The sequence below is a fragment of the Poecilia reticulata genome, chromosome 17, assembly GCF_904066995.2.
Source record: "Poecilia reticulata chromosome 17, P_reticulata-male-v2, whole genome shotgun sequence".
NCBI classification, from domain to species: domain Eukaryota; kingdom Metazoa; phylum Chordata; class Actinopteri; order Cyprinodontiformes; family Poeciliidae; genus Poecilia; species Poecilia reticulata.
In genome coordinates this window covers 17174679-17199316 of record NC_088846.1, presented here as the reverse complement: position 1 = coordinate 17199316, position 24638 = coordinate 17174679, and the positions used below count along the sequence as shown (strand labels likewise).

General features: G+C 37.4%; 2 protein-coding genes across 3 annotated transcripts; one reads left to right on the top strand and one right to left on the bottom strand.

Annotated features, from left to right (window-relative positions):
- The first annotated feature begins 1982 nt into the window (after positions 1–1982).
- Positions 1983–12260, top strand: ripk1l (receptor (TNFRSF)-interacting serine-threonine kinase 1, like). Of its 2 annotated transcripts, none has more exons than XM_081598713.1 (11): positions 1983–2444; positions 2591–2756; positions 3964–4120; positions 4230–4367; positions 4469–4700; positions 4797–4946; positions 5989–6065; positions 8426–8510; positions 8609–9211; positions 9314–9451; positions 11013–12260. In XM_081598713.1, exons 2-11 carry the CDS (start codon positions 2596–2598, stop codon positions 11300–11302), a joined length of 2031 nt encoding a protein of 676 aa, XP_081454839.1. In that variant the 5' UTR covers positions 1983–2444; positions 2591–2595; the 3' UTR covers positions 11303–12260. The 2 variants fall into 2 exon arrangements, with proteins under 2 accessions (XP_081454839.1, XP_081454838.1); XM_081598712.1 differs by having other exon boundaries at positions 2574–2756.
- Positions 12261–12591: 331 nt separating this feature from the next.
- On the bottom strand, positions 12592–20637 carry opn7a (opsin 7, group member a). Its single transcript, XM_008434044.3, has 6 exons — positions 20035–20637; positions 18954–19041; positions 17732–17894; positions 17316–17443; positions 14097–14431; positions 12592–13673 (listed from the first exon to the last, which is right to left on the bottom strand). The coding sequence occupies exons 2-6, from the start codon at positions 19039–19041 to the stop codon at positions 13044–13046; spliced, it is 1344 nt and encodes a 447-aa protein (XP_008432266.2). The 5' UTR covers positions 20035–20637; the 3' UTR covers positions 12592–13043.
- Between the last annotated feature and the right edge of the window lie 4001 nt (positions 20638–24638).

Below are 24638 nucleotides of genomic sequence, written 5' to 3'. Positions count from 1 at the left end.
GGTTTCAATAGATTTTCTAATAAAAATAATTTGAAAACAACTTCCTGTATTTTGTCAGGTTACCTATGTCTTATGTTTAAATGTATTTGTTGATTTGTGACTTTTAGGTGCAACCAGAACAAAAATAAATAAATAAAACTGTAAAAAAGCAAATGCTTTTTCATCAAACGTGCCAGTTTTACCAGACTGAAAAACAAACTTTTGCTTTTTTTTTTTATCACAACCATTAACTCACAAGAGCAACCTAATTCTCTCTGAGCAAAACAGACAGAGATCAAAACCCAGTCACAATAGGAAACAACTGTGTGACTTTTACAGAGTGATGGCACATGACTATGCTGCTCTTGATTATTATCATCATTTGTAAAAACATCAACAGGAAGTTCTGCTACCCACTGTCCCACATTAACCTCACAGATTGCTTCTACTTCCTGGTGATCGGATGCAGTGAGTTGGTTAGGCTAATGTTTGAATGACAGAAGGCGTATGCAGTAGACAAGAGGTGATGGATATCTTACGTGAACTGCTTATTAAATGTTTGTATTGCAAGGTCAACAAAAAATAAAATGAACTTCTAAAGAACAGCAAAAAGTTTGCAAAAATCTAATACAAGTTTATAGGAAAAACAAAACATCTGATGATCTAATATTCTACAAACATTTAGAAGCATAGTTTAGATTCCATTACTGCAATCAGCTAACCATTTCTGCTGATGTACTTGTCAGTAACAAAGCTCAGGTACTTGTTATGTATAACAGACGGGTGGAGACGTTTCTCAATAGCCTACAGGTTACCAGCAATACATGTGAGTAACAACAAAAAAAAAGAAAGAGAAAAACACATAAGCCACTAAACTGACACAACACAAGACAGGTAAATATGATACTGCTTTGTTGTGGCTTTAGTGTGCAAAAAGGAGGAATTTATAGTGTGGGTGTTTGAAGATAGGCAGCCCAAAATGTAGGCCTGCATGTCAGTCTTCGCCCACACTCCCAGAGGTTACAACACAGGTGGTTTCCCGCTCTAGTTTCACATAAACGCTTGTTTTATCAATGAACTTGATTTTTTTATTTATTTTTTATTTATTTATTTATTTTCATTTGAACAATGGTAAAATTCCATTTGTGCTGTGATAACTACCGTATGTCGAATAGGCCTGTTGTTGTATTTGCTGCTTATACAAGTCTGAAGTCAGCATAATCATTTAAGATTTTCAACATAGTTTGACAATACAGCTGCATGCTAATATATTTGGATTAATGTCGAATCTTAATAAAATAATTGAATACCGTCTTGTAAAATTCTAGTTGTAAAATGTTAAAATAATTAATTTCACCACTAGGTGGCAACAAAGTCACACACATACACCATTTATTCCTCACAGAAGTTAAATGAGAACTTCATCTTATTTGAGGCAATAATAAGTAGATCTGACATATTATTTCTCATTATTGTGGTACTAGCAAACATAATTCATTTTGGTAACTAACTGATAAGAGAAGTTTGGTCTGATTTAACCTCAGACATAAGAGAAATAATGTGTTAGTTTTGTTGTTGTTTTTTTTAATCCAGCGCATCTAAACTTCTGGTTTCAACTATCTTAAGGAGTTATTGGATGAGAGCTGGAGTGCATCCTGTACCCAGCCATCAAAGGAGTCATTGTTCAGTCTAAAATTAAATATAATTTAAAGAAAACTGTTATGTTTAAGTGTAGTGAGTGTGTCACTGGTTTTCTTTGCGATGTAAACTAATATTGAATTAACTTGTTTGCTATGTCTTTATAAATCTTCAGAGATAAGTAAGATTACATTAGTATATTTCATGGGCTGTTCAGTTTCTATTCATTTATTTGGTTGTTTTTAGTTCGTTAGATTGTAAAAACCCCAGTTTTTAAGCAAATATGTGGTTGCCAAGGCGAACTTGCCACTTACAATATGGCGGACTAATTGACGTATGGCTTCGACTGGGGAGTGAATCCAACACTAATATGAAACTACTTCTCAGAAGAATTCAGCATTAATTTTTAAAGAAAAAGATAGCAGAAATGTGGAGTCGGTATATGATTGCGTATACTGTAAATGCACTTTTGAGTCATACGAAAGCATCGCAAACTAAAATCTACTAGTCATCCTCTCGGTGTATTTTTCTGACCTCAATCTGTAAAGCCTGTTTGTAGTCTGATGTTTGTTTCGCGTCTAACTTCGATGTTTGACGACACTTTACCGGAAATACAAAGATTGTGCGACTTTATTTGGATTTTAAGGCAGTTTTTAATATTTGTTTTATATCTATGTTTCAGTATTAATGCTATAAAACACTTTAGTCAATTACGTGTTTTGGTAAAAAAAAAAAAAGTAAAGTAAAGAAAGCCAAAGTTTGTTCAGTCATAAAACTTAGCTTCTAGCTTTCCTCTTGAGACTGTCACAGTGTTTTGAGTGATACGGGTGAGTAACTCACCGGGCAATTTGTGTAGTTTATAACATTTGCTTATTTTTATGCATGATTAACTGTCTGTTAAGTTTTTAACCACTGTGTTTTACGTTGTTGACCAGTAGTTTTTGTAACTCCGACAGTGTCTTGTTATTGGCAGCGGTGATGGCTACCGCGCCTGAGATCTCGCTTCATATGAGATCAACAGATCTAATCAAAAGGGAACCTCTGGATTATGGAGGATTTGGAGAGGTCTATTTGTGTTACCATGCTACCCTGGGCCAAGTGGTGTTGAAGACCGTGTATACAGGTCCACTTCGCAACGAGTAAGTGTTCAATGTGCCCACCACCAGACTGGGTATTCCCCTTCCTCTAACGTGTATCACGAGTACAGTCTGTTTAAAGAAAGTATTTCTAATCTAGAGGTGCAAAAAAAAAAGAGAAGAAAATAGGAAGTTGGTGTGCTTCTCAGATATGCATAGAGGCGTGTTAAGTATCACAAATTATGATTCTTCTGTGAAAAAAGCATGCACAGATTTCTTTTTTTTTTATAACTTCCTTTTCATTCAGATTGAGATGTAGGTCCATCTGAAATGCGGATGTCTGACATCCTTTTTTTTTTCAGACCAGAAGCAACACCTACATTTAAAGCTCTTCTAAGAATGTCTATTATAGCAATGTGGCATCGCATGTATGCATTGCCATTTACTGTTATTAGGTTGGCATTGGCAGCCTAAAATGTTATTTTAGTCAGACGCTGTCATACAGCTTCCTTTGCATTATTTCATGTACAGCTTTGCCCGCAAATGCATTCAGGAAGTGCAGGTGAGAAAGGGAAATGACGTGCTTTTATGTGTTAGAAGTTACATTAATCAAATTGGTGTTTTTATCAACATGTTCCATCTGAAATATTTCTGCAGCATTAAAGACCTCAGATATAAATAGCTTGTGTATAAATACCTTGTTCATACTAGCTATTTATCTGCAGTGTCTTGCAAAAGTCATTGGACCTTTCATATTTTGTTTCACTTAAATATCATTGTACATTGATGAAATTTTGTGACAGCAATTTACCACCCATGAGTCAGTGGTTATGGGCGGTAAATGACCATGACCACTAAGCAATAATTGGTTAATTATTGCTTAACCAAGCAATAACTGGTTAAAAATCAATTATTGCAGCAATTATTTTTACAACTTTTAGCAACTTTGCACACCTCAAAACTGAACATTTTTAGAGATTATTTCCACCTGCACTGTTGATTTACGCACGTCCTTCAGAGCTATAACATATCTCTTGTCTGCTTCTCTGGTTGATACTGTCTTTACCTGGCATGACATTTTAAGAGAGAAATCATGTCTTGATAGGTTTGCTGTTGCAGTTGTGCCATGTGTTTCCCTGTAAAATGAAGAAATATAGTGTTCTTCCACACAATGCTTTTTATCCAGTGTCCCTGTGTGACAAGACACCATGCATGTTTCTGGAGTGTCTTTATTTACAATCTGGCCTTCTGTTTTCACTTTACCTCCCAGAGAAAACAAAAAGTCGCTGCTGGAGGAGGGAAGTATCATGGCAAGCCTCAACCACAACCGCGTGGTCAAGTTGCTTGGCGTGATTATGGAGGACAGAGATTGCTCTCTTATTATAGAGCTTCTACCCAGAGGCAACCTGCTGGTCATGCTGGAGAAGGTCAGTCTAAGACCAGCATAGGAAAATGTGTTATGTGTGTGTTTTACAGGTCTCGAAACGATAATCAATTTTAATCTGTAGGATTGCTATGCTGTCGTGTTGTTCTTAGGTCACTGTGCCAATCTCCATTAAGGGGAGAATCATCTTAGAGATCCTGGAGGGGATGGTGTATCTGACAGAGAAGCATGTCATTCACAAGGACATAAAACCAGAAAATATTCTGGTGGATAAGGATTTTCACATTAAAGTATGTGATACACAAAGCATTTATTATGCATTAATTATTTTGTCAGTTCATGTAAAAAAAAAAAAAAGTATTAAAAAAACAACCTTTTCTGCTGTGCTTAGATTGCTGACCTTGGCCTGGCCACCTGCCAGGCCTGGAACAAGCTCACAAGACAGGAGTCTCGCAGGAAAAGCCACAGGGGGGCGACATCTGGGGAGAGAGGTGCTGGGACATTAAGCTACATGGCCCCCGAGCACCTGGAGAGCATTAATACACCTTCTTCTGTGAAGTCTGATGTGTACAGCTTCGCCATTGTGGTTTGGGTCATTCTGACCGGGAAAGAACCATATGAAAGTGAGCTGTGATGATTAACCTGAGTTTAACAAAATGTCTTAGGCAGGTTATACACCATTCTTTTATCAAACAGTGACCAAAGGTCTGTTTCTGCAGATGCAAGGAGTGACGACCATATTAGCCAGTGCGTTCGCCGCGGTGACCGACCTGCGGTGGAGCCCATCCCAGAAGACACGCCTGCAGAGATAATTGATCTTATGAAGAGATGCTGGGCTCAGGATCCCATAGAAAGACCAACGTTTAAAGGTATGCTTTTTTTTGTGGACACCCTAGTGCTCTGCAACGTAAAGACTCAGGTTGCAGGGCACAAGTAATAAAAATAAAGAAACTGCTGATGAGTGAAGAAGTGAAAGAAATGAACATTTCCGTGCTCTGATCGTTTGATTTAAAGCTGTTTTAAATCACGTCGTTGCCATCTGTCGAGTGAGACGGCAACAAGATGGAGGTGGGGTGCTGGTATTATTAAAGATGAGCCGGTTGGACCTTTTTGAGTTGAAGATGGACTCAAAATTAACTCTCAATCCTGCTTGCCAGTTTTTTAAGCGGTGATGAAGTCGGAATCTTTCAAAAAAGACAATGATTTTTATGCAGAACAATTCTGTCACGTGCGTCCAAGTACGCCTCTGTTTGACCAGCCAGTAAAAGCGTTAAACATGAAAAACCTATGGCATGGCGCCCGTCCTCACCTGACAACCCAACTGAGGACACCAGCTGTATAATAATTGTAAGAACTAAAGGTAACTACTTCGCGGATTTCACTTATCCCGGATTATTTTCGGAATGCAACCCCCGCGAAAAACGAGAGATCACTGTATTTTTAAATGTCACAAATGTTTATTGGAAAGTTTCGACATATTTGTTATTCTCAGTTAAATGGATGAAAATAAAAATTAGATGAAAAAAAAAAATTCCATTTAGCTGCATAGCAATTTTGTACAATAATTGTCGCCCGATAATCGTGAAAATATTGATATTTTTCTAAGAAAGCCAAAATCTTACTTTTGCTTGAAGTCTATTAACATTTTGCATTAATATAGAGCAGTAGTTGGTGATTACCAAAAATAATCCTAAAAAACAAGACTCTCCTAGTAATTGTTCACATCATGTTCTTGGACTGGGAGGAAGCTGGAGTACCCACACATGCACAGACAGAATATACAAGCACCAAAATGTTTTCGTCTAACAAGTGCACAGACGTCCAGCTCTTTAAGCAGACTATAAAAAATAAAAAAAATATGCTCAGATATAAAGAACTCACCTTTTCTCTTCTATGATCTCTCTCTGGCAGAGGCCTATGACAGCTTCCTTCCTTTCTACAAGGAAAAGCTTGAACCGCTTGTAGAGGAAGATGTATGCCTTTTGCAGGTGAGTATGATCCTAATAACAGATCTTAAGTCGCAAGAATGAAAAACTTGAACCAGTTTTGACAGTTTTCTGATTCAACATATGTAGAAAATAACTATTGAACATGTACATTTTTTTTTTTTGGTTACCATTTGTAACCATGTCAAAGAAATTGATCAACACCACATGTTGGTAACAGTCCAAGTAATTTTCACTTACAAAGACATCAAAACAAATTAGTTCATACTAGAGGTGTGCCGATCGATCGGCCACCGATCATAATCGTCCGATTTCCGTGAAAAAGTGTATGATTGGTGATCGCCGATCATGGTCTCTTGTTGCCGATCACACAAACCGATCCCCTGCATCTCATTTCGCAGCCTGCCTGTGCAGCTGGTGTCCTCTTTCCTTCACACTGCGCAAATGCGCAGCAACAAATCCTAAGCGATGTGGAACTATGACGCTCTGAGTGAATGGGGAAGTTTGCATGTTGCGGCGGAAAATTGAAGCACGTGGGCTGAAGCACGTCAAAATGCATCAACACAACGAATCTAATATGGTATAAAAACAATGGCATACTTGACGGAGTTTGGCTACATCGAGGCTCACTGCAGTAAAAATTACATATGGAGGATCAGATAGCAGGTAAAGCAGCGCACAGCTACAAACAGTCACCCAGATTAGCATGACAGTCAGAAAGCTAAACAAATAACCCGCAAAATTATTTAAGTCTTCGAACCGTGATGTAAGACGCTGGTTCTGCTCTCGCTGTTGAACTGCTGCTACGCGCTACAGGTAGTAATATTTCTCAGATGGACCGCCGCTTCTGCTCCACCTGGTAGTGACTCTCACACCGAACCTCTGCTTAAAGCTGCAGCATCTAACTTAAAAAAATACATTTTACATACGTATTAAAACTTTCGCTGTCCTAACATGAGACAGATAATCTCTAAAAAAATAATCGATCTCCTCCCTGCTCTGCATAATTACTCCGCTCAGTCAGAAACAGCCACTCAGAACTAGCAGTAATCAGCTAGCCGCCATGCTATCAGGAAGTTTTCATTCAGTAACTCTGGATTGTTTATTGTAATGGAACCTGTATTTGCCTTTGAATGTTTTATACTTGAATTTTTTTGGCAATGTTGAGAGGTTTTTTTTGGCGCTTTGCATTATTTAGCCTCTTCAGAGCCTTCATATGTTATCAGTCTGTTAAAGATAGTATTTTGGATAGCAGTACAATTTGCACAATGCCTGTTTTGTTTAGTTTTCTTCTTGGAAAAAGTTATTAAAAACAAGTTTTTGTCTTAATTAAGGTGAATTCATGGTTCCTTTTTCCACATAATGTAACCGGTAGTGTTTATGATTAAAATAAATTGAATAATTATGTGATCGGTATCGGTGATTGGTATCGGTGATCGGTATCGGTGATCGGCCCTCTTGGGTGATCGGAATCGGTATCGGCAGGAAAAAACCTGATTGGCACATCTCTAGTTCATACGGTAAGTTAGGTATAAATACAGAGGAATGATACAAGGAATAATTACATACTTAGCGTAAATTCCTTTGGAGAAATTATCCTGTCACCAAATCTCAAAGGTTCTGTGGACCTCCTCCATGCGCTCTGGTCTTCAGCTCTTGCCATGAAAACTTTTGAATGTGAAAAAGCCGTTATTTTGTCTTCAGATTCTTATTCAGAATGTCACAAGAGATTTCCCCAGTCACTTAATCAATAAGATTTTGCAAATATGTGTTCAAAAACTGCCCCCACCATAATGCTCCCACCTCCAGACTTCAGACTTTGTGCCAATTCTTCCCCAGACGGAGTTATTGTAACGGCATCCAAATATACTGCTCAAAAAATAAAGGGAACACTTCAGTGTTCATTTAAATGTTAAAGTGTTCCCTTTATTTTTTTGAGCAGTGTAGTTCAATCTCAGTCTTATCTGGCCTTATGGTATTCTTCACTCTGTTAGTCGGCCTGTCCAAACAAACTTCAACAGGCTTTTTTTATTCCTCAGTGGCATGCCAAGAGGGCATTGTGTTCATTACTTACTGTTTTCGCAGAAAAATTGTATCTGCTAATTCCAGGTATTTCTGAAGCAGTGTACATGTGCTCCTTAAGTCATTAGGGTGTTTTTGAAAAGATCACTTTCTAAATACTGAAAGAGTACAGTGTTTATCTTTCTGTGTCCGTTTGTATTTTCCTTCCTTCATATGTACATTGCATTGTACCTCTGTCATTCCTTTTTTTAATGCTTAACTTGATATGTAGATTTACTTGTTTTGTTTACTTTTTACCAACACCTGGTGTAAATTTTATTTGCCAAGAAAAATGTCTACATTCAATAATCATTTTACCTCCGGAATTTATATTTTTACAGGAACAATATGAAGGTCCAGATGAGCTTGTTGAGAAGATTAAATCATTATCAATCACCCACGACAGTTTTTCAGCTACAGATCAAGGTGAGTAAAGTTGAAAGTTTACTTTTTAAAGCTGTTCTTTGAAAAGTTTGAGCAGCTTTATTGATGTAACCTCCCTGTTTTTTTTGTTTATTTTTTAGATGGTCCCGCTCCTTTAAGTTCACACAGAGATTTATCAATGCCAGTTGAAGCCAGCATTGAGGACCTACATAACATCAATGATCAACCATCTGAAGATCCTCTTGAGACGGATGCAAGGATGCTGAGGACGCCCTCAGAGCTGGAGGAGAAACTAGACCGGGAGTTAAACTACCACAAGCATGGCAGTTACGCTTGTAATAACCAACCCGAATCTGCCCAGGGCCTTCAGAGAAATCCCTTGAATCCTTTCTTTCAAAACCCTTTCAACTTTTCTGACAATGGCCTTAGACTTCCAGCTCAAGAAGACTCTTCTGTCCATTCTTGGAGCAAACCAGAACAGGAACAGCCCACCAGCCAGACGGAGGCTTACCGTCGGCCCACATCCGATCTCTATGACTCCATAACCTCCTGCTCGTCTAATCCGTCGCTTTTGCACCCGTCTTTTAGCACTCCTTCTCTGTCGCAGTTTAACCAGCAGCAGCCACATTTCCTGGACCGCCAGCAGTCCTTGCCAATCTACCCGGTGTCCGACACCTTCGACCCCAACCGAAATGCTGGCAATAATTTGACCTCTTCAAAGAGCGGATCTATCCAGGACGCAGGTACATGTAAACCCAGAGTCTCCTATGAGCAGGTTCCTCACTGACGCCTAATTTATGCTTTTGATCGACTTTTCTATGGTGTGTTTATCTTGTGTGTTCCAGGATCTCTCTACATTCAAAATGCCAGTGGGATCCAGATAGGAAACAACAACACAATGAGCATTAGAGGTAGTGAGTTACCTCAGGGTTTGTTTGATGGCAACACTGCCTCTCCAATCCAAGAAGGCATCTTTAAATATGGTAAATCATCACGTCCATTACGTGAAACACATTTATTAGTTGGTCCTTTCCCTGAGGTTTGAAGTTGATTATTCTGTTTCCCAGAGCCATCTAGTTTTGTTTTGCAGGAACTCGGATGAAACAGAAACGCCAACATGTTCAATAAATGAAGTTTTGGAGATCACGAAAGCTTTTTGAAGAAGCTTTAAACTTCCTGGGGAAGTGTAAAAAAAAACTGCTACCTTTTCAAGCCTTTTCCACTTTTTAATTCAGAGAACAATGTTACCAAGGTACTAGTAACTGTAGGAGCAAGCAAAGAGCTCTGTAATATTTTTTTAATATAGATTGAACATTTTTCAAGGATGCACATGAAGGTTAACTTCACAACAACTTTAAAGATTGAAGATTACAGAACTTCTTTTACTTAATTAAACAAAAAGACATGTTTGACTCAAAAATGTTGCCATCAAGCATACTTTTTTTTCCTTTGTACACTTAGCAGAACTAATCTGGGGCATATAATGAAAAGATCAAATTCAGAATTTAAAGAAGAAGGGAATGTTTGATGACTAATCTGCATTTAGTGTTACTCTGAGTAGGAAAGATAAGTAAAAAATCATTTGAACCAGTCTGATAATGTCTCAAGGCTGAGTGGCTGCATTTCTCCTTTTTTGCTAAAGCCAAATACAATACAAATTGGTCCAAAGCGGAGCTTCTTTCGAAATATGGTTTGGTTGAAGTGAACTCTGGCGCTGTTTGAAAGTATATATGGATGCAAGCGGACCAGAAACTGCTCCAAAAGTGGCCCTTGATACAACACTTTGCGAACAGCCTATTCGTTCAGAAATTTCTGTGTCTCACCCTCTTGCTTCAGGGTGTCAATTATGGCCTTCTGGACAGCAGTCAGGTCAGCAGTCTTACCCATGATTGCGGTTTTGAGTAATGAACCAGGCTGGGAGTTTTTAAAAGCCTCGGGAATCTTTTGCAGGTGTTTAGAGTTATTTTGTTGATTCGGATGATGAGGTTAACTGCTCGTTCAGAGAACCTTTTCATGATATGCTAATTTTTTGAGACAGGGATTTTGGGTTTTCATGAGCTGTTTGCCAAAATCATCAGTATTAAAACAATAAAAGACCTGAAATATTTCAGTTGGTGTGCAATGAATCTAAAATATATGACAGTTTAATTTTTATCATTACATTATGGAAAATAATGAACTTTATCACAATATGCTAATTTTTTGAGAATATATATAGTGTGGTGTTGTTTGCCATGGCAACGGGTCTGCGTGTGGAGTAAATCTTTATTTACAATGTATTTCATGGTATGCAGTAAATATGAATATCTACTGTAAATAAATAACTTCTTCAGAAGAAAATAAACCATGTGAACTAAGCGTCTGATCAAACCATTGGTTAACAAGAGGTTGCTTGTAACAGAACTTCACCTGTTCCTTTAATGCACCAATGTGTTGGTCCAGGGATTTACTGCAGCTCAGCTGTTGCAACAGATTGTACTTAAAGCATTTTCTCTCTGTTTGAGGACTTGTCATTTACTCGTTACTGCCTTCTCTTTCATTTAGCGGACCATGTGGTAAAAGAGTCGCAGCTGGACGTGCTGAGGGAGAACATTGGGATGAAATGGAAACGCTGCGCACGACGCCTGGCCCTGACGGAGGTGGAAATAGAAACCATAGAACACGACTACTACCGTGATGGCTTACCGGAGAAGGTGCACCAGATGTTGGAATCCTGGAAAAGAAAGCAGGGATCTTTGAACTGTACAATTGGGAGGCTTTGTCAAGCTCTTCAAGGAAATATAAAAGTGGATGTCATTCAGAAAATACTGGACTTGTGCGATTCTTCTGAGTAGTTGTCGCTCTTTTTGTTCAACAGTGGTCATATTTTCTGAACTATCTTTAAGCCGCTGAGGCCAACTTACTATTGGTTTCATGGGAAACGGTGTAACAATATTGTAGCAGTTAAGTGTTTTGGTGGGGTTTTATAATCTGAAATATTACCTACTTTTTAGTAGTTATTATGATGAGCAATTTAGTAAAAAAAAAAAAAAAGTTCACATTGACTGATTTGACTAACTAGTTCAAAAAAACACTTTTCAATTTCTGCTGGACCAGTTTTGATAAAGACGATATGCAAACTATTATTATGTTACTTCAATATTATCTTTAGCTCATTTTACATATGTGTGGTCTGAGCCAAACTGATGTTCTTAATAGGAGTTTTCTGCTGTGTTTTTATTTTGTTACGTGGTGGAATAATAATGATAAAAAAAAAAACATCATGTTTGAGCAACATGTTTAAATTGAATCTTCAAGATAGATTGAGTCAAAAATAACAAGCACAGTAGAAAATGGTATGTCGAATGTCAAACATACAAAAGCATAAAAATCTTGTGCAATATTTCTACAATAATTTTATGCAGTGATGGGGAAAAAAACTAAATGTTTTCTCCTGTAAATTTAAGGCTCGTTTTGAGCTGCAAGAATGTCAACCCAGTGAGAGTGAAAAGTAAGCATGAATTACCTCTCACCTTTCTGTTTGATGACTCATTGCGCAAAATTACTGTAATTTTCACAATATTTTCATTCTGATGAGCTGTTTCTAGGAACTATTGTAGATGATGGACTTTTCCTCATGTTTTGAGATGCATTCAGGTCTTCTTTGAATTGGCTTTATGGACTTTTGCTTGATTAAGGTTAAGGTTATGTATATTTGCACAATCAGTGGTACGCTTCTACAAATTCAAAGTCCTCGTCGGTCGTGTTCTGCTGGAAGCATATTACAATAAATATTGTCCATATGTGTCGGTATATCTGTTTGTGTTTCCAGTTTTCTATTTATTGATTTTAAAAGCTCACTTCAAAGGCTTTGAACAAACCACAGTGAGAGTCATTATTTACAGATGGACACAACATGAAGTCAGGGGAAACCATCCCAGGAGTGACCAGACCACCAAAATTATTTCAACAGCAATAATTCAGGAGGTTACAAATAAATAAATCAGAACTGCAGGCATCACTAGCCTTAGATAAGGTCAGAGTTCATTTTTCAACAATGAGCTGTTGTTTTTTTTTTTAATATGAAAGAAATGTTTAAATCTTTAAGCCTATTTCTATTTTATCACATCAGAACCCTCTTTTAGTTAGTGAAAGACTTGACCAAACTTTTTCCTTTTTATCCTAAGCCAATTCGCCCTAAAATAATATGGATCCTAACCTTTATATTAAGTAAGTCTCGAAGCACAGTCCGAAGTAAGATTTCAGAAATGGATTAAATGACATGAAGTATGAAAATGAAGTATAACTTTTTTTTTCTTTTTCAGTTTCTGTCCATAGCAAAATGAAATAAAAAGAAAATGACAAACATGTTGCAGGACATAGCTGTTGCCAAAAAAGACAACGGTATAGTATAAATTCCTGAATCTTATTTTAAAAAATTCTTGCAGGCTTTATGGAACGGCAGTTATTAGCTTCTTGTTGTTAGCACTGGTGTAGGATGATTCCAGGTTCAAATTGCATGTGTAGCCTCTCATTTTGATGAATGGATGGATATTTCCGCATTTTCTAAACATGTCAGACACATTCTAAACATTATCAGGGCCAAGCCTCCTTTGTGTACCTGGGAACCATCTCCAAACTGATATTGAAGTAGTTTGTGTCTGATGTCCTTACGGTGGCCATCAGGGACTTCTTTGGATGCTCACTCTCATCCATCTGGCTAAATGTTTGCAGAACCGGAGTTTCTTGATCTTTTGATGAGTCTGTGTTGGCGGCTGGATTAGCAATCCCACACATTTGAGGGTAGTGTCTGAAGCATTCAAAATTGTCCAGGCACCTCTGACACCTGAGATCCCTCAGAGTCACTATAGGCGGCTGAGTAGAGGAGATGGATAAGGGAGGCTGGTTGGTCTGTCTGTGAGCTGTGCGACGTCTGAGCATGACGTTTGGTTTCGAGCAGCATTTCGCTTGGCCCTTGAACACGAGGCATCCCTTCAGACATGCTTGGAATAGCGTTCCCAGGTCCCTGCACATGATTTGTCGGAAATTAGGCCTCAGCATTAGGTAGATCATCGGGTTGTAGATAGTCGACGACTTTGCAAACACAGCGGGCATTGCAAATGCAAGAGGGGGAATGCTTTCGATTTCTCCGAAGGTGGCCCACATGGAAACTACGGCGTATGGACTCCATGCCGCAAAGAATCCAATGCAGACAGCGACGCTTAGCTTGAAGAAAAAAAAACAAAAAAACAAGCACAGTAGAAAGTGAATACATAACTAGAACTCTGTGAAAAAGTGACATCTCTCAATAGTAGAATTAAAGGAGGTTATTCTGCATTACTTCTTCAGAGCTGAAGGTGAAGTGGGTTTGTATTATCCATTTAAAACTGCAGCACGTGCCAATAACTCCATGAAACTTCATACACTAACATGCATGTGTTTGTCTAAATAAGATGTTAATTGTTTTTCCTTTTGTTTTCCTGTTGAGTCAAATATTATTAGGAAGAATGTTTGGGGGGGGTTGTCTTTGTTTTAGCATTCAATGATAATGCAGCATATCAGGGATGAAAGCCAATCAAAAAGTATTAGATCAGTCTTCAAGTAAACAAAGATGTGATCATTAAATCATTTCTGAGCCTCTCACCTCACCTTGATAATAATCGTCTGGATGCTGCTCATGCTCGTCTGCCTTGATGCGTGTTGCTCCATGGTCTTCCTGGACGCCTGCACAGTCACCAAGATGCTCGTGTAGGACGCAACAATTACGCAGCACGGAAGGATGTAGCAGAAAACAAAGAGCGCCACGGTGTACAAGCGGGCCGTGCCGAGCTTATTGGACAAGCGCCAGTCAATGCAGCAGGCGGTTCCGTAAGGCTCCGGTCCGTACTCTCCCCAGTGGACCAGTGGGGAGCAGGCAAACAGCAACGCATAGACCCAAGCACAGGCTATGAGCAGCTGGCCGTGAAAAGGCTTGAACCTGTTTCCTGTCGAAACGGACAAGGATTCCAGCTTATTGCAAATTATTTTAAGACAAGTATTTAATCAACTTTACACAAACTGCTTATTTTACACCACAATCTCGCTAATTTATTATTAGTTGAAAAGTGTTACGTTTCTCACAAGAGATGGTAAACAAAAATGAAGAGTTGACCGCCTAAGAGGTAACAAAGAAGAAGAATTTCTGACTGCCTTGCACTAAGCACATTTGTCAATTATTGAAATAATTGCTGTGAAAGTTAGAAGAAAAGAAAGTATATTTTAGGGCAAACTCATATTGACCTTACTGTCTTACCCCAGAGCAGAAAGGTACTTTTGGTTTTTCACTAGCTCCTTGTACCTGTTATCTGTTTTGTTCCGAATGTGGTATTCAAACCAGAAGTCTGACTCAAGCCGGATCAACCAAGATTCACATAAGAAAAAAAAGAACACTGAACAGCAGTGGGATGGGTCAAAAATGTTAAATTGCTAAGCAATTTTCTGGAACTAGCACATTGAGGGGGATGTTTCCCTCTCAAAGAAAGATGTGCTTCACTGCACATATATGCAGAGGTTGTGAAATTGGTCCAACTCTTTCAAGTTTGTCATGTGCAGATCCTTACCGGTGACTCATAGTCAAACTTCACACAGAACAATGTACTCCTTCAAATACTCAAAAATACCATGAATAAATTTTAGTGGGTTTTGGACCGGCTTTACAGAGGTATCCCTAACTTTAAAATTTTCTACTGTTGCCGTTATTCAACCTGGAACTTTATTTAATGAGATTTTGTGAGACTGACCACAAATCTGTCTCAGTAATGTGAACTTGTGAAAATAGCAGCAAAATCATGTGCCTTTTCATTTTGCTTTACAAATACTGTACATATCTGAGCAATATAGCGATTTGTATTCAGTCCCTGAAATATTAATGTTGGGTGGAAAGAACACAGCATTAATGTAGTTATAAAACTTGAAAAGATGTAACGATCTAATAGGTATGCTGTAATGAATGCTCCTCCTGGTGCAAATGTTGCTCTACATTCACATCAACACTCTGTTGTTTTAAACACAGGCAAATGTGAACCAGCAAACAAAATGCAAATGACTGCATGTGAATGTAATTGTTTTGAAATTCAATTACAGGAAAAACCTTGTGTGCTTTTTGTACAACATGTTGCTGTATTTATGTTTACATAAATACAGCAACATGTTGGGATAATGTAATTTAATCTACATATGCTAAATAGAAACCAAAATTCTTGTGCCAGCAAAACTTTTAACATCTTTAAAGGTTAAGCCTCTCTGTGGAATGCTCTCAAACTGCGTTGGACTAATCTGGTAAACAACAAAATACCAAATTTGGTTAAAAATTTAACAGAAATGCAAACAGATGTAATTTTCTTTTTAATTTCAGGAAGCAACTTCTTATTTATGAGAAAGCATTTTGATGATATGAAACATTAATGTGAGACAAAAAGAAAAAAAAAGACAAACGTTAAAGCTTATTCACAAAACTTCAGGTATGTGCAGACCTTTCTATGAGATTAAATGGATGACACTTTCTTCAGGCCAGATTAAAGAACCACCACAGAACATCAACCAGGATCACAAGTTATATCGACTGCTTCTATGGAGAGCCATTTCAGCCAAAATTAAATAAATAAATGAATGGGTGAAATAAATTTAAAAAATGAGTAAAATAAATCAATAAATGAAGAAAAGTAGAAAAATAAATAAAAAATTAGTTAAATAAATAATTTTACTTTTCATTAACCCAATTTTTCATTTATTTTTCATATTATCAATTTTCATTTATCTATTTTTTATTTATCCATTTACCCATTTTTCATTAATCTATTTTTCATTTAACCACTTTTCAGTTTCCCTTTTTCATTAACCCAATTTTTCATTTATTTATTTTTCAGATTATCAATTTCTCTATTCCCCTTTTTCCTTTTATCTATTTTTCATTTATCTATTTTTCATTTGTCCATTTTTCATTTATCCCTTTATATATTTACCCATTTTTCATTAATCTATTTTTTAATTGAACCATTTTTCAATTTTCTTTTTCCATTAACCCGATTTCTATTTCCCAGTTTCATTAATCAATTTCTCTTATAACCCTTTATTTACCCATTTTTCTTTTATCTATTTTCCATTTAACATTTGTTTGAAAATTTTTTAATTTTCTCATTTTCCTTATTCATTTAGTATTTTCTTATTTTCTTATTTATCACATTCTATTTTCCCCGCAAAACTCGGAAAAAGGGGGAAACAAAAAATGCAAATGACGTCATCAGGCTACAACTTCCCCAATTGGTCAGTTAGCGTCACACCGTACTTTGCTTCAAGAACGATGGCAACCTACTAACGGGTTATCAATAAGCTGAAGCTCATTAACTTCATTAGAAAATAGTGTTATTACTCCTGACTTTATTTTTCGTGTGGCCGCTAAGATAGAACGTGTTTCAGCTGGTGGCTCTCATGGACTCAGAGCTTCACCGTCTGGAGTTTTTATAGTTTAGACGAAGCGGCCGCTGAAGTTGGCTTACGATTGAAGGTTCGGGACACCTTCGTAGCTACCAGTTGTGATCCAACTATAAGGAGCAACTTTACTGTACATCGTAAGTGAACTGCAATATCCAGAGGAAGCTCGATGGAGCATCGAGCTCAGAGAATGAGAGTGGCAAGCCTTGGAGATCTGCATCAGAGGTCATCTTTGAGCCCCTTCACTTGACAGTCACAAAGGAAGGCCAATGTGTGCTTCACTGAAGGCTCATTCTGCTATTTCCATCAATAAATCAACTACTAGCCTCTACTCTTATAGGTGACCTGATGGTGGCTAATGACATTAGATTGCAAACATAACTTTCTTGAAAAGCTTACCGTAAAGCGGACAGCACACTTTCACAAAGCACACCGTGCTTAGCAGGGTCAGAGTGGTCAGACTGCAGAGGCCAAACAGTATGCCACAGAATGCGTACAAGGAGCACAAAGTTTTCCCATACAGCCACCTGCGTGGGAGGGCAGGGGGTGTGAGAAAGCAGAACGGCAGAAATGATCAATGAGGGAGAAGGTGAGGAAAGACAAAGAAAAAGAGTAAGTTGAACTATATTTGCAATGTAAGCCCACTGGCAATCACAGGGTTCATCAATCGTGCATTAAACAACCATGAAATGCTAAAGAGTGCCTCTTGAAAAAACTGAAAGTATTTCATTTTGCCATCATGACGAAAAATATTTTTTGTCTTTGTTTGTTTTTGTCATTAATTGCAATGCTGCAGCACACGCTAAGTTCATTACCTGTGGTAGAAGCTTGAGGTTATGGCCATGGGATAAAGGGACAACGTGAGACCCAGGTCACTAACAGCCAGATTGACGATGAAGTACTCTGCAGGCTTCAGCAGGTGCTTCTTCTTGTAGGAGATATATAGCAGTGTGCTATTTCCAAATAGTGAGCAGACTCCTGCAAAACAACAAAACCACAATTTCATGTTTTCTGGGAAACAGCTAGCCTACCTCAGTGGAACGGCAGGAAGACTGAAGAATACATTTTAGGTTTTGAAGCATAGTTGGTTGTAATGTCCTATATTTAAAATCATAAATCACCTAACCACAAGCATCCAAGACACGAGCTACATTAGTTCCTGTATTTAAAAAAAAAAAAAAGATCTGGATTTACAAAGTGATTCTGATTCTGACCAGGAGTGTTGAAATAAATAACTTTAACATTAGCACCAATTAAGTTGAAAAGCTGAAGACACCTGGGCATGAAACAAAGTAACTTCAGACTGCACTGCCTGTGCTCCAATAGCATTACGCCATTTATAGCTGACTAATTAATTTTGCCATAAGTGTATTTAACCACCTTGGGAAAACAAAATATTTTAAAATTGACTGGATTAATTAGTTGGATTTAAACCTTAGGTAAAACAGGTGCATTAAGTAGAATAGGATTGTTTAAGAATTAAATTATTACATGATGCATCACAACCTGGTACATGTTAGAAGAGGACATTTAAGAGCATTACTGTACAAGTGTCATGCAGGTGACAGCTGACACTAAATAGAGTACAGTGCATTCATATGCAAACTGCATCTGCAGAAACATGGAATTGTAGGCTCTTCTTGGAAATACAACCAAGATCAAAATATAGGATGAAAGTCAACTTTGGGACCAGAGAACTGGTTATCAGGGGCCTTTCATGGTGTTGTGTCAGATAATATTACATGAACACCTGCCGTTTTGAACCCGTAGTGACTATAAACGGGAGCAATAATTAAATAAGAAGATAAGTGGCGATGTAATGTAAAACGAGTGGAATCCATAACGCCTAACAGCAGAAGGGAGCTGGCATGGCTTCACGTTGGGCTGTATTTTTCTCATGCTGTGATTCATCCCCGCTTGAGCAGAACTCACAGAAAAACTCATTTACAAAATTATTAACTCAGCTGTTGGTCTGTTCAAGAGTAATTTAAAAACAGAAAAAAAAATTACCTTTGAAGTTCTGCAGACTTAACTCACCGAAAATTGAGTAGACCACAGCCACAGTTATATCCAGAGGCACAGGTATGCTGGAGTGGAACGCCATGTCTTCAGCCAAGAGTCCCATCTAAAATACATTGTTTTATTTTTGTTAAGTCCAGACATTACAGTTCCAGTCTGTTTTAGCATTTTTATAAATTTTTTTTTAGAATCTCTGTTAATAAATAATTTCAGCTGAACAATTCCTTATTTTGTGAACATGTCAACCACCAAGACACCCTGCCTCATCATGTACAGAAACGTTAAAAACATTAACCCTACCACCTGTGCTTCAAGAAGTTAACAATCTGCTGCCACTTGACCGCTCCTCTGCCCCGGATGATATAGTAGCCACTTTTATTTGACTCCCTTGCCAAATATACATTAACTGAAGCCGAATGAATGGGATACTATTTAACAATCATTACAATTGACCAAAAACTGAATTCACATAGAATAACCATGCAGCAGTCAACTTTTGATGTAGATTGAGAATATGATCCCCAGATGTGGATGGCTAAAAATAAACAACAACAAAAAACATATATTTATTACAATTACTGACATCTCATTAAGCTTAATTAAATTGTTCAACGAGATATTAAAAATGTAAATAAAAAATAAAAATAAACACCATACTTAACAGATTGATTTCTACGTTGCCCAAAGAAAAAAGTCCCAAGTGTATCCTGGGAACAATTAACACGGTCATCTGTGAAGCACTGATAAACTGAAATCAGCAGAGAAATGTTCCATGTGCAAAGTCACAAAACTTAATGGGGTTATAGTCTACTTCCAATAATGTTTACCCAGATAGAACAATTACACACACTGAATTACTCTGATGAGAGTACTTAAAAGTAGGCCTCCGCATATTTACGTTCTCAGTTTTCCTCAAAAAACGCGCTGGAATTCCTCACATTATAAAAAAAAAAATGTATGTCTATTTTTTCACGTTCATAGACTGCCACCTATGGACAAACAGACGGATCTAGGCGCCACATTGGACTAAGTTTCAAACGTTTTCACTCATCCCTTTTTCTCGTCAGTTAAGTAATACCAAAGTATAAATAAAACGTACCTTAAGTAATTACTTTCCAACAGAACACGATGCGTTCATCAAACTTTGATTTTCCCTCACACCTCCGACACTGCTAACGCCAAATAAAGTGAGTCCACTGCAAACAAAACGGCGGCAGCAGCAGCAGCAGCGCCTGTCAGTCTGGGTTTTACTATGCGTCTGTGTCGAGAGGCTTCACTACAGAGCAGAAGATCCAGATGCCCCCAAAACAGCGACCTGCTCTCAGCAATTAATGACGTCAATAACCGCTCGACGTCCACGTGGGCAGGTTCGTGTCCACTGGTGGGGGGTAGAGAAGCTGATTGTGCCTCGCTCCATTAAGCGTCACAGCACCTCCAACGAAATTAATTTTGATAAAAAAAAGTGGCAAGTAAACAGATGAGCGCATCCACGCGTCGGTAGGATGCGAGTGTGTGAAAAGTCATCGTGATTTAGCCAGGTGTTGATCACTGCAACTATGGCAGCAGGAGATTGAGCACTTTTCTAAATTTATTTATTTATTGGAAAAATATGAAATTTATTTATTTATTGGAAAATATGACATTTTTATAATACTCTCCAGACCAACTTTCACTTCTCACCGATGCAGCGATAGCGTCTAGATTTGACCACCTTGAGAAAAAAAAAAGACATGCAACATATATTTTTACTTTTATGATCGTGGGATTCTGTGATTTAGTGATATAGCAAAGTTCCTGTCTATTTGAACTTTGTGTCAGGTTTTCCAATGGCAGTATGTTCATCACTGTGTTCATTAATAATGGGTTAAGTGACTTAGACTTCAGTTTAGTATCAAAGTTTGCATTGATTTATCAGAGCTTATTAATGGACGGTGTCTCTGAATTAGGAACTTTTCAGTATGCAACATATATCTTATTATCTAAAATCTAATCACCTAATCACAAATTTTTACAAATTGTTACACAGATCTTAGTGGTTAAAGCTGCAATAAGTAACTTTTGTAAAACAAAACAAACAACCACAACAAAGTATTTACATACTTATTAAGAATGTCATTATGTCGTGACGTGATAAAAATGAAAAAACATAATCCTGTGAAGTACCACGTATCAAGGAAGATTCTTTTTGAAGAACCTTTTTACAAGACTTAAACTAGAGCCTTTACTACCAGTCATTGATTTATTTCATTTGAAGCCCTGGAGGACAAGGATAAATGTACATTCTCATTGTGATAATGTACTTTTTACTCTAGCAATCCCATCTTTAGTTACATTAAAATTCTCCAAGCCTTGTGTCCTCTGATTTTTGTAACATAATGACAATAGTAATAACTAAAAAAATGAAATAAAATGTAGCAATTGTGCATTTCACGTATCAAGACAGTAGCGATGTGGCTCTTTTTAATTAGAAGCCACACAAACATTTCTGGCATCAATCAAACTGGGTCAAAAGGAACATGTGGTGGCAGCTTCAAAATGAATTTTGTGTGTTCCAGAACGAGCAGAACGAGAAACAATCCACTCTGTCACACTTTGAAACCAGGTAGGAATTATCTTCAAAAAGAATATCCCTCTGTGAAAATATTGCCTCTCGTGTGTCCCTCGCCCCCTTCGCTTTCTTCCCAATATTCATGAATTCACCCTCATACTCACATAACCAACAGGCAGGTTAGCCTGGAGTTGATTGAGGACAAATTTGAGATGAAAGCGCTATTCCAGTTGTAATGGTGCTGTCAACGAATTTAATTGTCATGTCCGCAGAAGGAGGTGAGAAATGAAGGCAGACGATAAGATAAAACACAGCGTGGACATCAAAGTGGTCCGGTGGGATTACAGAATGAGCGCTCAGGAGGATTTCACCTGGTGGGAAAAAAGCCACAGGCACCTTATGTAGTCATGACTACAGATAAGTGGACTAACTTCCAGTTCTTGTTGTGAAACACCTTTCATTTTACACAGAATTCACAATTCACATTGCAATTCATGCTTGGAAGTCAGAGAAGAAAGGGATTTTAAATCACAGGTGACTAAAGTCAAGCTGCAATAACATGCTTTAGATTCTCATCTTTACTTTAATCAAATCAAATTAATCCCTGTTGCCAATCTTTGTGTTGTAATATTTTCTTTCTCTGCTGTTGTTTTCCTTACTGTAGCTGAACTCTGCCTTTTGTTTTATCCAGGTTTTGAACTATGTAATTTGATTTAGACCCCCCCCCCACCCCCCGTGTTGTGGGTTTTCACTCCATGTTTGACATGTTATTTCTCCCCTACCAATTGCTACTTTGTAATTATTGTTGTTTGTTTGGTTGTTTCTTCTTTTTTTTTTTACCCCAAATACTTTGGACTCTATAATGAATTGGAAGAAAATAAATGTGATAAAGCATTTCCAGATATTATGAGGCACAAAAATTAAACATAAAATTTCAGATAAAGACTAAAATAGTTATCACAAGATTTTTAGAAAGCTTAGATGAAATAAATTCTTTCATAACCTTTTTGACTAGAGGAACTTCCATTTGAATTTCAAAACTTCCATTTCTGAATAGTAATGATTCCTCATCATTAATTAACAAAGGCTTAAACTCCAATCGTTCAGGATGGATGTTCAGCTTGGGAATTTGCAGAAGATTAAAAATCTGCTACGATCAATGAGGCAACGCAAGGAAGTTTCATCAGTGGCATTTCCTGCTATGCCCAGCTGCTGGTGGGGCGGCTTTGACAGACTGGCCCACTGGACACGGGTAATGAGGGGTGGAAGAGGCAGACAAACCTTGAAAAATGACAGCACAGTTTTACATCCAGAGTTATTAAAAAAATATTTTTCTCACCACAATTAAATAGAATATTAACTGTATGAATATGTGTATTTCTTAATATTAAGAATTTCTTTTAAAGCAAAATTCTAAGAGTTTCTCTGCATTTTGGCTCCAACACTTTTTAGGATTTGAGTAAAATGTTTCACGACCCACACTGAGTTTCTGATTCAAGAATCGAGAGCTACAGTAGCTCCCTTCGAGATTTCTATAGCTTTTATTCTATTATTATTTAAATTTTTATACTTTCCTTGATTTATGTTACTTTTTAGATCATTTAACCAGTTTAAAACAAAAAAAGTGTAATCTTTGGTAATAGAAAATGCGGTTTTCAAATGATCATTTCATTTATTTTGAGAAATAAATTACAGAAAAAAAGTAAGTGTCTCCTTTGTGAATCCATGAAGAAATTGTGATTGACAAGTTTGTTGGGTTTAGTTTCATTAGCCACCTCAAGGCCTCAGTGTTGATGATTGAAGAAAAGCAAAAGGACGTCCATCCATGGAAGAGCTTCTCATGAGTGAAACATGAGTGAAACTGTTTGGATGGTTTATCACATCTGTAATAAAGGTTATCTGTTAGGAGGAAGAATACTTATTCACTGCTCTGTACTTGACTTACACACAGGATTCTGGAAACAGAAATAAAGCATCTTCGACACTGTTCAGCATCTTTAACCAAAGAAGCATGATATATTCCAACCTATTCATATTGGAACTGTGAATATTCAGTTCATATTGGAACTGGATATTCACTGTTGTGTGCATATTCACAACATTTTCTCTTATACCATTAAAAAAAATCTGCTTCTTTTGTTTAGATGAGAAAAATATACCTAAGGTTCAACACTTTAAATCACTAATATCTGAGCAGTACTTATTGATGAATCAGTTCATATCTCACTGTGTTCGAATGCAACAAAATGCAAATGATGCAAGACAGACGGTATTTGAAGTTTTCTGTAAGGGCTTCAAGGGTCATAAACATTGTATGGCTTTTAAAAACATCAAGTGCATTATGTTTGGAATTCAAGCTTATTCTTAACTCATTTTAAGTTACCATCAAAGACTTCTGCAAAAGAATTCATCAGACCTCAAAAGTGGGCAAAAAGTCTGATTTATGAGGGTTAACATTGCAGGAATGTCTGGTTAAAAATATACATAAATCCTGTAGCTTAAAGTAAGCTCCAAGGAAAATATTGCCAGCGACCTAGATGCATCAGTTCAGCTTCACTGGCTTCATCTATCATATAAACCCATTTTTTAAGGAATATAAAGCAGGGCTGAGGAAATATCAATAGGTAATCACTTAAGCCAAACTATACAAAATCTGCTCTGTGACATGGCTGTGTAATTGTGTTCCCTTTGCTTGTCCTATTTCCACCATAATCACAGGGGGGAAAAATGGAGGCATTTTACAGAAAGAAACAACTATTTCAGCATATGTGTTATTTTGTGTATTTATTAATTTGATTGTATAAAAAAAATCATGAATAGGATACATATTATTTTTAACAATTTTGGGTCAAATGATTCAAGGTTATTCCTCAAGAGGCAACGTCTAAATCTGGTGAGGTGTCCGTCTTCCAGATCAGCTGGAAAGTGTTCTCCCCCCTGATCAAGTACAATGATACTGTGGTTGAAAAAAAGGATTTGTACCTCTGCCTGAAAGGACAGGTGCCAAGTATTTCTGGAAAATGAAATCAGTCTCCAAGAAACATATTAGTCATAGGTTTCCTTCCACTCAATTTTCCAAAAAAATATGATTGAATAAAGTACTCTATAAACAGTCGGTGTCTTTTGCGGTGACTTTTTACTCCTTACTGTTTGCT